The sequence below is a fragment of the Glycine soja genome, chromosome 20 (assembly GCF_004193775.1).
Source record: "Glycine soja cultivar W05 chromosome 20, ASM419377v2, whole genome shotgun sequence".
Lineage (NCBI taxonomy): Eukaryota > Viridiplantae > Streptophyta > Magnoliopsida > Fabales > Fabaceae > Glycine > Glycine soja.
In genome coordinates, this window is record NC_041021.1 from 38,462,107 (window position 1) to 38,478,280 (window position 16,174).

The 16,174-nt window shown below is 36.9% G+C and overlaps 1 protein-coding gene and 1 pseudogene across 2 annotated transcripts; both read right to left on the minus strand.

Annotated features, from left to right (window-relative positions):
• Positions 1-1,697: 1,697 nt before the first annotated feature.
• Positions 1,698-2,461, minus strand: LOC114402095 (annotated as a pseudogene).
• Positions 2,462-3,555: 1,094 nt separating this feature from the next.
• LOC114403322 (protein RNA-directed DNA methylation 3-like) lies at positions 3,556-11,707 on the minus strand. Of its 2 annotated transcripts, none has more exons than XM_028366212.1 (19): positions 11,402-11,707; positions 10,812-11,074; positions 10,531-10,686; positions 10,191-10,349; positions 10,010-10,093; positions 9,698-9,765; positions 9,281-9,619; positions 8,938-8,989; positions 8,681-8,836; positions 8,441-8,584; positions 8,247-8,349; positions 8,005-8,154; positions 7,864-7,918; positions 7,693-7,757; positions 7,216-7,519; positions 6,551-6,587; positions 6,325-6,361; positions 4,130-6,220; positions 3,556-3,863 (listed from the first exon to the last, which is right to left on the minus strand). In XM_028366212.1, exons 1-19 carry the CDS (start codon positions 11,601-11,603, stop codon positions 3,808-3,810), a joined length of 4,521 nt encoding a protein of 1,506 aa, XP_028222013.1. In that variant the 5' UTR covers positions 11,604-11,707; the 3' UTR covers positions 3,556-3,807. The 2 variants fall into 2 exon arrangements, with proteins under 2 accessions (XP_028222013.1, XP_028222012.1); XM_028366211.1 differs by having other exon boundaries at positions 4,130-6,226.
• Positions 11,708-16,174: the final 4,467 nt, after the last annotated feature.

The window sequence follows — 16,174 nt, forward strand, 5'->3', positions numbered from 1 at the left end:
GACACTCTTCAAACAATTCGGCATCCATCTCCAGAAACATCTTCCTCACATTGGCCGTTAGCCAATGCACTGCTCGGTTCCAATGGCTTTTCATGTTATTTTCCAAAGCTTCAAAGATTACTGGCAATATAAAATTTCGATTCTGGGCTACTATACTTATAATCTGCTCATTGTTCCACAAGTGCTCGTTCAGCAACCTGTCATGGATAAAACAATTGTCAGATAGAGCAATCAAGAATCAATAAAGAAATACTACATTTTCCTTTACTACCACCAAATGATGGGATTTATCATTTATCAAAGATTTGACATTACATAATATAAGATAAAATCAGACCACCACAAGCATAACCAGTTCAACAAGATTCAAATTCAAAAGGACCTAGACATAATTTTCCAAGGGGGCAGTAACTGAGGGAACCAATCATCATACATATTAAAAGCTTAGATAGCACTATGTGAAATAGCATCCCCATGAGTGAGAAAGAGGACTTGAAATCTCAGCCAAATTGAAGCAAGAAATAGCAGACAAAATAAGGCACTTCATAGAAGCTTAGTATTTCCCAACGGAAAAAGAAAACAAGTTCATAATATTGTAGCCCATGTCACACATTTGCTAAAACATAATCAGCATATGTTTACATGTGATTTTCAACAACAAAGAACTCTTAAACATAGAGATGTAACAGCCCATCATAAGCTTTTAAGCCTTCAAATCCACAATGGGATTGGAACTGAACTTAGCATACTAACTTTCTGCATTAAGACTAAAGAGTTCTCTCAATACATCTTTTTTACTCTGATACTACCCATGTTGTTGAGATTTCACATCCACTATAGATATTATGACCAATATAGTCCTTATAAGGTTTGGACAGTCTTTACCTTTCAAGTCAGTTTTGTGGGAGTTGAGTTAAGCCCTAAGCCCAAATTCTAAAATGATATTAGTGTCTATCCCAGATCCAATATTGGGTCACCCCGTATTTGTTTAAATTCAAGATATCAACTCCTAGGCGTGAGGAGTGTGTTGAGATCCCATGCCAGCTAGAGGCATGACAATATAGTCCTTATAAGGCTTGTACAATACTTACTTAAAAGGCCAGTTTTGAGGGAAAAATTAGGCTCTAAACCCAAATTCTAAGACATACTATATCCTAGCCTCCCCTTGTCACTTTTCATGCTATCAGTGTATTACTATTTCCACTTTTTGGCCCCAATTTTTCGTCGACTTCAAATGTAAACCCAAATGGAAGCAATCACCAACTGATATTTTATATGAGAACATCTCAAATGAAGTTCCACTTTCCTAAGCTAATAGTAATAATAATGATCCCGATTATGCCCAAACATGCAACGGAAAAAAAAATGATACAAAATTTGAATACTTCTCCATCTATGCTAGGGTTGTTAAAGTAAACAAACATGTTAAGTTTCCTAGCCTAAGTTTCAGAAGGAAAGGAAAAGGACAGCAGGCTGTGATAATTATCCCAACATCCAAGCAACCATATAAAACCCCACTCAAGTATATGTTGTCCAACGAAAGTAGAAAAGATGAATATAATCCACAAGAATTTACCAGTTTAGAGTACAAGTAATCTCAACAAAAGCAAGCATTTTTCTGAAGCTAAGAATATCACCTCCATATATGCAAGGCACAAACCATCACTACAAGTTACATATGCAAAGTTAAGCTCAATTAATTAAAACAAGTTAGCTGAATGTGGTAAACAGACAAACCTGAAAGAGAGGAATGTTAAGGCAGCGTCCAATCTGCCTGAAAAGAGAGACTATGCACCTTATAAACTCAAGATATTGAATTGCCTCAATAACCTCTTCCAATTCTCCAAGAAAAAGCACTTCCTTATGGCAATTCGTGACAGGCCAGTACTTCAGCATCCCCTTGATCACAGGATTAGCCAGCCTGTTGTCTTTCTCAACAAACTGAAAGACGCAATAAGAGAGTTGTTGCCTTGTTGGTGATAAGAGGAAAAAGTTTTAGGCTTGTGAAGCGGTATAAGAGTCCCAATCAAAAACAGCTTGTGCTTCTCTTTCATTGGCAATGCAAAACCATTGATAATACTTCCCAGAATCTCCAGCAATTCGGCAATACCATTATGCCTCTGCGTTTCAAGTATAAACCCATAGAGCACATTGTTGATGGCTGTCCTTATGAAGGGCCTGTGCAGCATGGACTTGCCATAAATGCGGTGAAGAATGATTTTCAAATACTCGCGCTCGGGCTGGTCCTTGGAATCAAATAACTCAATGAGCTTCAAGACAAAGATATGGTCAATGTAGCGCTTGAAAGTCTTTATGTCAGTCTCGGGGGACACAATGTGACGCAAAAGGATTTCATACACAAGCTGCAAATGCGGCCACGACGGTTCTTGTCATCGTCTTCGGGATCCACATTCTGTGTGATACGAGATGATGGAGGGAAACAACGGAAAATGTTAACGGATTATTTAAAATCAATATTTGTTTTATCTATCAGGCTCAAAAAATTCATTTAGTATTCTTTAGATTCATAAAGTCAAATTTTTAAAGTTATTTTTTCATTGAAGTTGTAAAACACCACAATGCTAAAAATGAACGTGCGTCACGGCTTATTTAAAACATCAAGTTTGTTTGTTTTATTGTTTAGAGTATTTTTAGAAGTTGCAAAATACACGCCTTTGTACATGAACTTTCTATTCTCATGGATGTCGATGTGAATCCTTCGTGCGTCAATTTTTTCTGTTTGATGAATAATCATTCTCAAGGAGATTTGTTGATGCCTAGAACACTACTTGAATGCCTGTAATTAGGTGAAATTACTTACGATTCAGGCCATTACAGTAATCCTATACGTATGTATCTGCTAATAATCCCTGGTGTCATGCTTGGTAGTATTGGAGATACCTCCTAGTTCTACCACTTTAGTCACCACAAAAAAAGAATATATATATATATATATGAACTTTCTAAACAACATTCGCATTTAAACATTCAATACACCCATTAGCATGGATGAAAAAATAGTGGTAATTTCATTTTGTAAGAATTTAGATTTTTATTATATTTCAGCATTCAACAAACATTATAAAATTTATAATCATTAAAATGTTCAGGCATGCTATAAAGGTTAATATTGTACTTCTATTTTTTATTTATTTTTTACATCGGGTGAGGAAACCAAAACAGTGAAAACACCCGAAGACCACGTGAAAAATCTGTTGAGGAATGGACATTGAGAACATTGAGAAGCTATCCTTAGCTAACTTATCTGTCACTTGATTCCCATTGCAAATGATAAGAGCTTAAATAATGCATGGAAGAACTTTATTCACACAGATAAGTGCAAACCACTCAACAAGTCAGATTTGCATCAAGATACTGAGTCAAAAAACAAACTCAATAACTCGGGTTTATTGAATCCTGTTTCAAAAAGTCGCCATTAGTTAAAATGTTCGGGCATCGGAAATTACCATTGTCGACTGTTCCTGCAATTTTATGACTATTTACATTCCAACATAAATAAAAGATATTCTTAGCACCCTCAAGAAATTAACAAAATAGGAAAGCACAGCAAGCCATACAATCACAGATTAGAAATTGTAACACGACACTGCATATTACATAACATTCATGCATAACACGGAAGAGAGGATTAGTCATTCATCAGATCTGTTTAGAACAATTTAAAAACAAAGTCTCTGCGCAGATTTATACGGATTTACAAAGAGAAAAAAGGTTTGCCATTAATTACAAAATGCCCGAACTCAATTCTTCCCTTCTTTGGCCCATCTAGCACGTTCAAGAAAGCAATTACCATCCACCTTTGTCACCCCCGTCATTTTTCTTGCCCCATGAACCTGATGCACCTACATATAATGATAGTCACAAGTCTATGAATTAAGGTGAGAATAAATCTCGTATATGTAAATTTATATTGATAAAACATTAGATTAACTATGTTGTGATTTGAAGGTTAACTTATAATTAATAATGATTCTGAACTGGAAATTAAAATCATTAATTTGCATAGTAACTTAATTTTCTTTTGAACACTACCGCAATTTTAATAATAAAACAAAAATAGAGGATAATCCGATGGACTTCTATTCGGTTATCATTATTTCTTTCTTACCATCTGCTGCTTCTTTCCAACTAGATGCTTGACCCTTGTCTGCAGCACTTGATTGACCCCAGTCCTTAGAAGTAGTGTTTGAACTAGATCCCTTGTTCCACCCACCACCCTGGATATTGGTCCCTTCAGTTGTAGATTTTTTCCAGCTAGCCTCTGCAGTCTGCGATGACCCATTGTTGTTCCAATTATTGTTACCTCCACCACTTGCTGAACTCCAGCTCTGCTTATTTCCAGCTTGGTTCCAGCTTGGATGCTCCTTATCTGCATTCCCCTGGTTCCAAGCCTGAGATCCATTATCATTAGCTCCACTTGCTGAACTCCAGCTCTGATTTCTTCCACTTCCTTGGTTCCAGCTAGGATGCTCCTTATCTGCATTTCCCTGGCTCCAGCTCTGCCTATCCTTGTCACCAGTATCCTGGTTCCAAGCCTGAGATCCATTACTATTCTTCCATCCACCATTATCTGCCCCCTTCTTCCAGTCAGAGGGCCCATCCTCACCAGAATCCCTTCTGTTGTTCCAACCACCAGATTGATCGTTCCTTCCCCTGCCTCGGCCTCCACGTCCTCCTTCTGATCCCCACCTACCACCAAAACCTTCCCTGTCTGATCTACCTCTACCACCAAAGCCTCCTCGTTCCCCTCGGCCACCAAAGCCTCCATGCTCCCCTCGTCCACCGAAACCGCCACGCTCTCCTCTACCCCGAAAACCTCTACCTCTAAAACCCCCTCTGTCGGAGCCACCTCTACCCCGGTAACCACCTCTCCAGTTCCCACCACCTACTCCATCAGAATTTTCATTTGAACCTTCATTACCATCATCGCTTGAGGCATTTGCAGTGTTCCAGCTGCTATTGCTTCTCCAAGACGTGTTTTGATTAGCATCACCAGATCCAGAAATGCAATTATTTTTGTTGCCCCAGTTAGAATCTGTATTTCCAGGATCCCCAGAACTCCAATTAGATTTCTTGTTTTCGTTCCCAGCACTCCAAGAGGATTTGTTAGAGTTCCAATTGCTATTAGGATCAGAAGGCTGGTTACCACTGTTCCCAGAGTTCCAATTGCTTTTCTTGCCCTGATTGGCATCTTGATTTCCAGGATCACTATGCCCAGAACTCCAGCTGGAATTCTTGTTTTCATTTCCAGTACCCCATGAAGATTTGTTATTGACATTGGTTCCCCAGTTGGAATTTTCATTGGAATTACCAGATCCAGAATTCCAATTGCTACTTTTTGGATCAGAAGCCAGGTTTCCACTGTTTCCAGAGTTCCAATTGCTTTTCTTGTCCAAGTTGGAATCTTGATTTCCAGGCTCATTACGCCCAGAACTCCAGTGAGAATTCTGGTTCTCATTCCCACTCCTAGATCCAGAGTTCCAATTGCTTTTCTGACCCCAACCATTACTACCCTGATTTCCACTGGAATCACCAGATACATCGCATGAACCAAATTTCTTGTCGCCCCAATTAGAACCTTCTTGGGTGTGCTCACTCAGCCCCCCTTTCCAACCAGAAGCTTGACTGAAATCTGCAGCCAAACCACCTGAAGCTTTTCCTGCATTCCACCTACCTTGATCATTACCTTTTTCCACTTTATCATTTGATGAAGAGACTGGAGCATTCCAATTGTTTTTTGTTTCCCAACCAGATGACTCACTCCCATCCTTATTTGGTTTGTTTTTCCACCCAGCATCCTGATTAGCATCAATATCTGAAGTACCAGCAGTGTTCCCAGCTTGTTTGACTCCACTTGATCCAGACTTCCAGCCACTCCAAGTAGAATTCAAGTTTCCTTCATCTGATCCACTTTTAAACCCATTGCCACCACCCCATCCAGCTGATGAAGTTTCATTTGACTTTTGGATACTGTTCCAACCAGAAGACTCCCCTTCAGAAGCCTTGGTTGTATTCCAATTGCTATTCTGATTGCCATCACCCACACTTCCAGTTTTATGCTCTGCCTGACCCCAGCTCCCTCCACCACTTCCCCAGCCACCAGACTGATCTGCATCAGAAGCAATTCCAGTCTTATCCACTGCAGCACCCCATGAGGAGGTCTTATTAGAATTACTTTTAGTTTCCCAAGCAGAATCTTCTGCACCTACACATTACAACAGCAATGAGGAACATGATGAACGAGTAGTTAACTAGAAGCAAAGACATGCTAAACATATATGCAGTTATGCACTACAACTTTACCCTTGGAACTGAATGGATTTGAGGTAGATTCTGTATTCTGCAAAAACAAAAATATGTCTACATATTAAATTAAAATGCAGTAAAATCAAAAATATAAAAAGCAACTGGGTGTAAATGGATAAATATTATATCAAGGATGGTTAGACCATGCACAGGAACAAAAGAGGGTAATAGGACAGATGGGCATGGAGAAAGACACACATAAAGGGTGTTATGCAATACATACCAATAAGCTTGGAGCAGAATGATTAGACCCTGCATCCCTGCAAAATGTTATCACAAGACAAAAAAGTCAAAAATTAGTAACTATCGTTTGAGTTGAGGTTAAAAACTAATCACTAATGAGAACGAAAAGATTGGGTATTTGCAATTTTAAATCATCTGGTCAATGTTTTAAAAACAATAATAATATAGATGATGTAAATACAATAACACTTTAATTCCTTGATATATCAATTAGATACGGTTTTTAAAAATGGCAATGTTCAATATCAGAGGAACATTTAAAAACTGAAATGGCATATAAAGATGGTCACAACACCCACATCTACATAACTTGGTTATGCTTTCTAGGTTTTAGTACGTAATAGCCATACTTGCATATGTCAATTCAACATTATTCATAATTATTTGGCATAAATATGTTTTTGTTGCATTGTCATCTGTGGCATACTATTGTCTGCATCAATGCTCCATAGCCATGACTTATCCCTTCCCAATTATCACGAATTTCAAGATTACTGGACAATATCTGGACATTACTAGAATCTTCCTTTTGATGAATAAACCCATCATGCAAAATTAGCCAGGATATATGTTAGTTGAATATAATATTGACTATAAAGCAGATGAAAATCAAGTAGATTTAACTAATATCACTATGAAATATACCTTTTAGATGACGGCCCTCCAGCATTCCATCCACCACCCCCAGTGGATGACGCCCCTCCAGCATTCCATCCACCACCCCCAGTGGATGACGCCCCTCCAGCATTCCATCCACCACCCCCAGTTGATGACGCCCCTCCAACATTCCATCCACCACCCCCAGTTGATGATGCCCCTCCAGCATTCCATCCACCACCCCCAGTTGATGATGCCCCTCCAGCATTCCATCCACTACCCCCAGTGGATGATGCCCCTCCAGCATTCCATCCACCAGCCCCAGTGGACGTTCCCACTCCATTCAGCCAACCTTTACAATTGGCAGGATTCATGTGTAAATAAAAAAAACAAGACCAAACAGTACGGGAAAGGTAACTAGCACACAAGTTAATTGATACTGTGATCCATTTAAAGGGGAACTTTTTTCTTGTTAAAGGATAACAGGATAAGATGACAAAAAACAAGAGAATAAGGGATTCCCACCTCCAGAGCTGCCTTCAGTACCCAGCATATCAAATGGCTTAGATGAACTTGAATCTGGATCACCACTAATATAAAAAACATTGGGAAACTCAGGACAATATTCACAGGTGCGATCAAAGTAAAATCAATAAGTATTGTGGCATGCAAAGTTATTGTCAATGACAGAAATACCTTGATGAAATGGCAGTACTCTTCCCCTGAACCTCAGAAAGATGCTCACATTTAACTGTGAAAACATTTTTGAAGAAATTGTTCTAAATAATGATCTAATATATCAAGAAACAATACTCGAGTTGACCATCATAAACAAACCTGTAAGAACCTTCTGCTGAGAATCTAGTTTCACAGTAACATCAGCACGACGCAAGGCAATGACTCGGCAAATGTATCCCTTCAAAGGACCTATCCTAATTCTCAACGTCTGACCAATAGTAAACATGTTGTTGTTGTCCCCACGGTTAACTGCATGCACAATTATCAAATTGAGAAAAAAATAAGAAACATGCATATCCACAGCTAATACACTTGTCAAGGACACATGTATCTTTACAGACATTCACGGTTATTTTCTCTTGCTTGCCATGGTTTTTTTGGTGACAAGGGAGATCTTGGTGATGATGGTTGGTCTTCAAAGACTAAAGGACCCGGTTCACTATCCTGAGTATGGAGCATAATTAAAAACATTAAAAACTCTAATGAAGTCATCAGACAGTTTGTAACAGAGCACAATACAAGAAAGATTACAAACCTTTCCACTGCAATCACCAACAGCAAGCTTGACCTTCTCACACTTATTAGATTTACAAGTTAAGTAACCTCCATTTTCTTCCTCATTTCCATCATATAAAAAGACAATCCCTCTATAAATGTGTTTAACAATGCCTTGTTTACCCTGCAAAATGACATATTATGGAAGTATCATGTGAGGCATGAAAATTCCAAATATACCACAACTAGAAATCTTGCAGTTCAGAAATATGAATCAGACCTTAGTTGGACCCTCAAGCACCCTGACAGTATCATTAACCAATATAGTCTTACTGTGCTGATCTAGGGCAGTAAGTTTCAAATCAAATAGCCCACTCTTAATTTCATGTCGATCAACAGTTACAGCATCAGGTCCATCTGAACCCTCTTTTAGAATCTATAATAGAAAGGGAAATTAGTAAAGAACTTACCAAAAATAACAGGTACTCAAAATCAAAAGTTTGGAACAAATGAAATTGCATAGAATCAATGCTATACCTTGTAGATATCATCTTTATCCATGCCTACTATTACACCAAAGTCCTTCTTACTGCAATGGCAAAGATTCATTGGAAAGGAAGATATGCGTAAGAACTTGCAGGTATGTACATGTGCAAGAACTTGCAGGTATGTGCATGTGCATGCACACACTAGAGAGAGAAATAATTCATACAATGCTGTGAATGTACTGCAATGGCAAAGATTTGACAAGAACGACATGTGTAGGAACGTGTATGTGTGTGCATCTGCATGTCTCATGAGGGTACAAGTGCTCACATGCATGAGAGAGAAATAATTCATATAGTACCGTGAATACTAGCTAGGTAAAACAAAGACTTACCCAAAACATACTAAATCATAAAGTTCAAAACCATTTCCCACACCAGAACCTGATGAACTCTCTCCTTTCCCACCACCTCCCTTCTCAGGTCTTATAACCCGTTTTTTCTTCTTGTCACCATAAAGCTGAGAGAGCCACTCTAAATCATTTGATTCATTGTTTTCAGAAGGCCCAAACTTCAACAGTTCATCTTCTGTTGGCACAACACCCCATAAACTTAATGAATCTGGAGATATTTTCTTGTATACATACCCATCCTTGAGCATCAAACCATCAAGAACCTCAAAAACCTTGCCAGTATCACGGTCACGTTTGATTTGGATGAGTGGTCGGAACTCCCTACAGAGTTATTGAAATATAACATCAGAAAAATGATCCAGCAAAAAATTAACTAGATATGAGAATATGTATTGTTACTCAAGTTCACTTGAGCTGATTAATCTTGGAGCCGGTACAGCCATTTTTTGGCGACTATATCCCCCACCCTGTAATATGAGTGAAGAGACGCATCAACAACTATTTCTTATATATCTTGTACATAGCCATAGGATAAGAACAATAAAAACAAAGACAGCCCACAGAAATAGTACTTTGCTCACTCTATGGCTTTGTTTGGATTGCAAGTAAATAAAGAGAAAAGAAATAGGAAAGATAAAAATAAAGGAGAAATAAAAAGGTAAGGAAAGAGGTGAAAATAAGAGAAAATCATGTGGACACAGGTCTCATTACAAATTTGGCAGCCAAGGCTTGTAGATCAATTCTTGGAATAAGCTTCACTGTAACTTTTTTCCGGGTATTGTTCACAGACACAACCTGGAAAAACATAAGAATGGATAAAAGGAGTAAGTGTTTCACAGGTTGTATAGAAAAACAAAACACAAAAAACATTACTTGTACAATCATGCAGTACCTGTGCCAGATCCCCCTTGTAGTTACCACCTTTTATTCGAGCCCACATGCCCTCAGAAATTTCAGGGGTTCTACTTCTAACAGAGAACAGATTATAAACCTCACTATTTGGTACAGGTGCCACTCGAGTAACATATATTCCGGGAATCCCTTGGCATGCCTGAAACCATGCATTAGTAACAAATGTAAATAGATTTGGCTAGTGGTAGAAAATTTTCACTGGAAAATGCTATCAAGCCAGTGTTAGAAAATGGTTGTGGACCACAATTTCAACCGCAGCAATTCAAAATCTGGGCTATCAATAAAATAAACCGATTTAAAATACCCAGTACTGAGGTTACCTCATTTATATCATACTGTTTCTCGGCTTCGATGTACACAAATCCTTTCATATGATCTACAGAAAATGCAGATTTTATCTTTAATTTAGTACCCAATGAATACAAGTCAGCAAACTTCTGCATCAGACAAAGAGCTGAAAGCCTCTCCCGGCCAACCTGCAGCAAAAAAGAACAAAAAACTTAGCAAAGCATAAACAAAAGAAGCGCCCTAAATAAAATTGAAGGCAACACCAGGAATTTAAGTTAAGAAAATCACTAAATCCATGTTTCAGGTATCATACAGTGCATTTGACTTTCCAAATGCTTGGCGTTAATTCATCGACACCCTCGTGTATGGAACTTGGGTCCATCCCTTTATCATCACCAAACTCATCAGAAAATCTGATAAACCTAGATGGATCTTTGTAGCGCTCCTCCAAAATTCTGTCCCACTCTTCTTCATCCAACATTTCCTCTTTAGGGACGACACGTGGGAGGCTACTCTGGCCCTTATCTGGCATGTCCATCCTTCTTGGCGCGGCATTTAATTCGTCATCAGAAAAATCTGCTCATAAAAATTTCAAAAACGGTAAGGAACGTGTATGATGCCACAGGAAATTGTAGCGATGAAAGATGAACTCGAAAGCCATAAAACCGTACAGAACTCAAGCATTTCTCAAATCTCAATAAGGTAGCCACGAAAAAACAGTTTAGAAAAGAAACATAACCCTAACAAATGTGGCCGAAACCCTAACATCTAGAAGAACATTTCTCAAGCTGACCGAAACGCAGATATGTTGAGGAAACCCTAACAATTTTCGCGGAGAGCAATAATAAACGAAGAAATGTAAGAGCAGATTACAGAGCGCGGGAAGGGAAATTGATTGTATACCGAAATCGCTGTCGTCGTCGTCGCTGAAATCACTGAAATCGCTCTCTTCAACGTCAGCGGCGTCTTCGAAGAACTGAAGGACACTTCGGTTGTTTCTCTTGCAGCCACTACCGGTCTTGTCATCCTGGAAGACGCCCTTGCGCTTGCCGGCAGAACCTTTTCCGGCGACCTCCTTGCCTTTTCCTTTGCCCTTGTTCGTCATTTTCCCAGAGAATGCAATGAGACCAAGGCCAATTGCATGCTCAGAGTCAGAGAAATGGAGAGAAGAAGAAGTGTGAGTGTGGAGTGTGTGTAAGTCCGAAGAACCGAAGAGTCCAAAATGAATAAAAAAAAATAGAGAGATTAAGATCCTCTACAATTTTGACAAAAACTAAATGAGATCTTGGTGGTTCCTTTATTTTTAGCATCTGGTGATTTTAAAGCAAGGGACAGAAAAATTGGATGAACGGTGAGATTAGCGACAATACAGGGTATAGCTTTATTTTAAACTGCAGGATATAATTTTCTGAAATTGGGAGTCTGCCACCATGGCATGAGCTACAGTTACATAGCTTTAGAATGAATTGGCCCGGCCCAAAAAATCAGCCTGTACGTGTTCGTAAACAAAAAAATATTTTGTAGAAAATCAGCATTTTTAGTTATTTGATAAAAAAAGAAGAGAGAAATATTGAATAAAATATTGGAACTGCACTTGCTAGTCAAGCAATCAGAATAGAAAATGAGAAAAATAAAATCAACTATAATGTTGTAGTCAAAGAGTAAAATAGAAAAAAAAGTATAAAAAAATAAGATATTACTTTTATTATTGTTATAAAATAAATCATTAAAAGTAATGAAATTTGTATGCCTAAATGTATAGATCTCATTAATATATTAAATTAATGATTAATGACACTAAATACTACACATTAATAAAAACATCAAAATTACATATTAATTAATACATTAATTGATTGTTTTTTATCATCACTAATGAATTGATTAATTTAATTATTTAATATATATTTGTTTTTTTTAAAATGTGTCTACAAATTATTTATTATGAAATCATAATTAATCAACAAGATTATGTGACCTGGGTTATCGTTTAATCTACAACTAAACATACTTACCTATATAGGTGACGGATTCTACTGTGCAAGAGAATAGTAGTAGGTCTTGCACCATGCCTGAGAAACAATAAGCGATAGATTTCTTATGTTAGTAGTATCTGATGGCGGGATTTCGGTAAGTATACTACTTTCGCATTTGTCTAAGGAAGGCCTTTTTATCTACTATCTATCTATATAATAAAACAACATACAAATTACCTCAATAGTCTTTTTTATTTACTGGCCAGAAACTTGCTAATTGCATCCCTTTTGATAAGTCTACCCAAATCTTCTTTTTTAAATCTTAAATAATCATTATATCCTTTCTTTTACTTCTGTACTCTCTTTAACGCATAGGCAATGATATTATCTGGGTGTACGCACGTATATTGTACTAGTTATAAATAAATAAAAAAATTGGCATTTTCTTATATATATTATATAATATATAATAAAATAATGAACACCACAAATTATCTCAATAGTCTCCTTTATTTATTGCCTAAGATGGCTAGGATAGTCTTCTAACAAAAACTTATTAACTGCACCCCCATTTTGATAAGTACACCCTAGTCTTCATTTTTTAAATATTAAATACCCATTATATTTTTTATTTCATCTCTCACACATTCTCCCTTTAATGCATAGGTAAAAGTATTACTCGTGTATCATGCTAGTTATAAATAAAAAAACAAGTTGGCATTTAGTTACTCCATGTGGTTGCCCTTGTCTGAAAAGGTGTATGAAGGTCAATGGATTAAAAAAATCCTAAAATTATAGTTGAGACCTTCTTCATTTTGTTCATCACCATCTATGGTTAGATTTGAACTGCTCAAATGGGACACTTACAACATGTGGAGAACATGCCCCTGCTTTATCATTATTTAACACAACAATTTTGCCTTCAATTATCCTTTCAAAATTTGGAATTTTCACTATTAGTACAAACAAAACCATTAATTAAATCTATTATGAGTTATTCTCAATTCTCACATGTACTCGTACCAGACTTTTGGTTATCAGGGAAAACCCGAACCCATACTTGGTCAACTTGGGTATTACCCGTCAAAGTCAGGAGGGATTCGGGCAGGTACCCACGGGTACGAGTTTTCTTGTCATGTCTAACTTCAACATTGTTGTCAACTACAATGTTGGAGATGCAAAAAACACACCTTTAGAATGACATCAACAACTGTTTTGGGTTACCATCAATGATCCAGGGCAACATCCATTAAACTAACAATCATAACAACAGAACATAACTTGAAGGAAATAGTTGGGTTGCCCAAACATGAGAATAAGCAAATGTGGGCAACTGCTTATCTTAGGGACACACTTTTTGTATGTTTAAGGACTACTTCATCGTGTGAGGGGGTGAACTATTGTTTAAAAATATATGTAAAGAGGAAGAATTCAATTGTTAAGCTATTGTATAATGTTTGATTGATTGGCAAGTGTACCAAATTATCCCAAGTAGTAAAGTAAAATGGAAGTCTGAGTGTCGAGTCCACATAGACTTTATTTGTACTTAGATTGATGTGTTTTCAATTTTCAAGCAATTAATAAATTGAAGTAAGGATTTGAGAGATGAAGAATTAAGAGTAAATTGATACAAAATTAAACTAATTATCTAAAACAGACAAGAAAAAACAAACACTTTGGGGGTTGTGATGCGAAGGTTGATTCAGAATGCAAATATGTTGGGTCTACCTTCCCAAAATTATTCTTGATGTAATGTTAATGATTTTTCTTTATCTAATATTATTCCAATTATCACCCGCATCTACTCATTTACTCTAACCATGATCCCTCAAGTGAGAAAGCCTAATTTACCTAATCTCTTTCCTAATCCCTTATAAGAATAAACTAGTTAAATTGCATTATGATCATATATGCATAAAATAGGCTAAACAATATCATTTTATCCCTATATATGAATCATTTAGATGCTCTTTACGAGTTCTTAAAAGATTAACATTTTTCGATGCTTAAACCCTTAAAACATACCATGAATATAGGTGATCAAACCATAATCAATGAAATTAAGTACAAAAAAGACAATAATAATTAGAATAAAATTAAATAGATAATAGGGAATAAATTACATCATGAGCATTTGGTTGTTAGGCTCATAACAATGGGGGGTTTAGCCTTTCATTGTCATAAAAGACTTTACAATTGCAAGGGGTTGATAGGGAGAGATGAAGAAAACGAGGGATGGAGATAGAGGGAAGGGATGACTCCTAAATGTTGGTTTTCCCTATTTGGGAAATTTCAATTTGTGGATATTCAGTATAGAACTCTATGTCTCGGTGTGTCTTTTTCCTTTGCTTCCTTTTCTTTTTATAGGTGAAGTCAGTTTAAAATTTATGCAATCTCGTACTAAGTGCGATTGTCGCGCTAGCAAGTGAGTCGGTGGTCACGTGTTTAGCGTGCGACTCGCGCTAAGCTCACCTTCATATGGTATTTGACTTCTACATGTGAGTTATGTGTGCAGAGCGAGAGTCTTTAGATTTTCAACTTCTCTTCTAAGCTTTCTTCTGTGTTTCTGCAACAAATACATCATCAAAATAGTCTAAACTCACCAGTTTAGACACCTACTAGACAAAAACTTAAATGATGCTAAAATTCTAATTATTCACATAGAAAGGAACAATAAAAGGGGAAAATCTAACAATTTTTGTATGATTTAATCATAAAATATACCTATGTAACATAATTATCATATAACTTCGAGAAATTCTTAAGGGATTTTCGGTATAATTAGTTGCTTTTAGATTTTAACTCTTTTTATACCAAATCTTATATAAATACTTCAGTGCTTATGTTTAAGCGGGATGCTACAAAGCTATACACACAAGATGTTTACGATTTGGTTAAGAAGCAAATTGTCAATGACGGAGGGATGATTGTGATAAATAGATGTCAAGTAGGGGACAATGTTACTTTCAAGGTGGACAAATTTAGTGAGTGACTTAGTCAACATTTTTGTTAAGTACAATGAAATTGAATCCAAATTTTAGTGTGACTATATGATGTTTGAGTCCTTTGGTATTCCATGTTCTCATATTATGTGTGTCATGCATTTTGACCACATCCATGCATTCCCCTAAGCGATGGTTGAAGGATGCCAAGAGTTCTTTTTTGACTTGTTTTGTTCCATCTGAAATTGATCCTGACATGATGAAAATTGGTCATTTTGGGGATCTATCAGGTTGTTATAACAAACTGTGTGAACTAGGTTTAAAAGATGTTCATAACTTCAAGTTTGTAAAGGACGAATTACTGAAGTTGATTTAAAGTTTGCAAAAATGCCTGCATTTGGGTGGTGATCTTGTTGGGCATCCTAGTAGTATGACAAATGATATGAAGAATCCTAATGTGGTTAAGACAAAAGGTGCATTGCGAAAGAAGAAACAGAAAAAGACTCGGCAATGTTCCAACTGTGATGGGATTGGACACTATATGGAAGACGACCTAAGTTGTGGTGAAGATTTTAACTTCAATGATCCTTTTTTTAATAACACTGAAGGGGCTAGTGTAATTTTTAGTCAAGATGCAGCACTAGTCGATCGTAATGAGACGCCTAATGCAGTGCCTAAAAATGTAAGTACATTGACCTTAGTTGTATTGGATTATGTTGTGTTTAATTGAATGCATGTCATACTAACATGAGTACTAA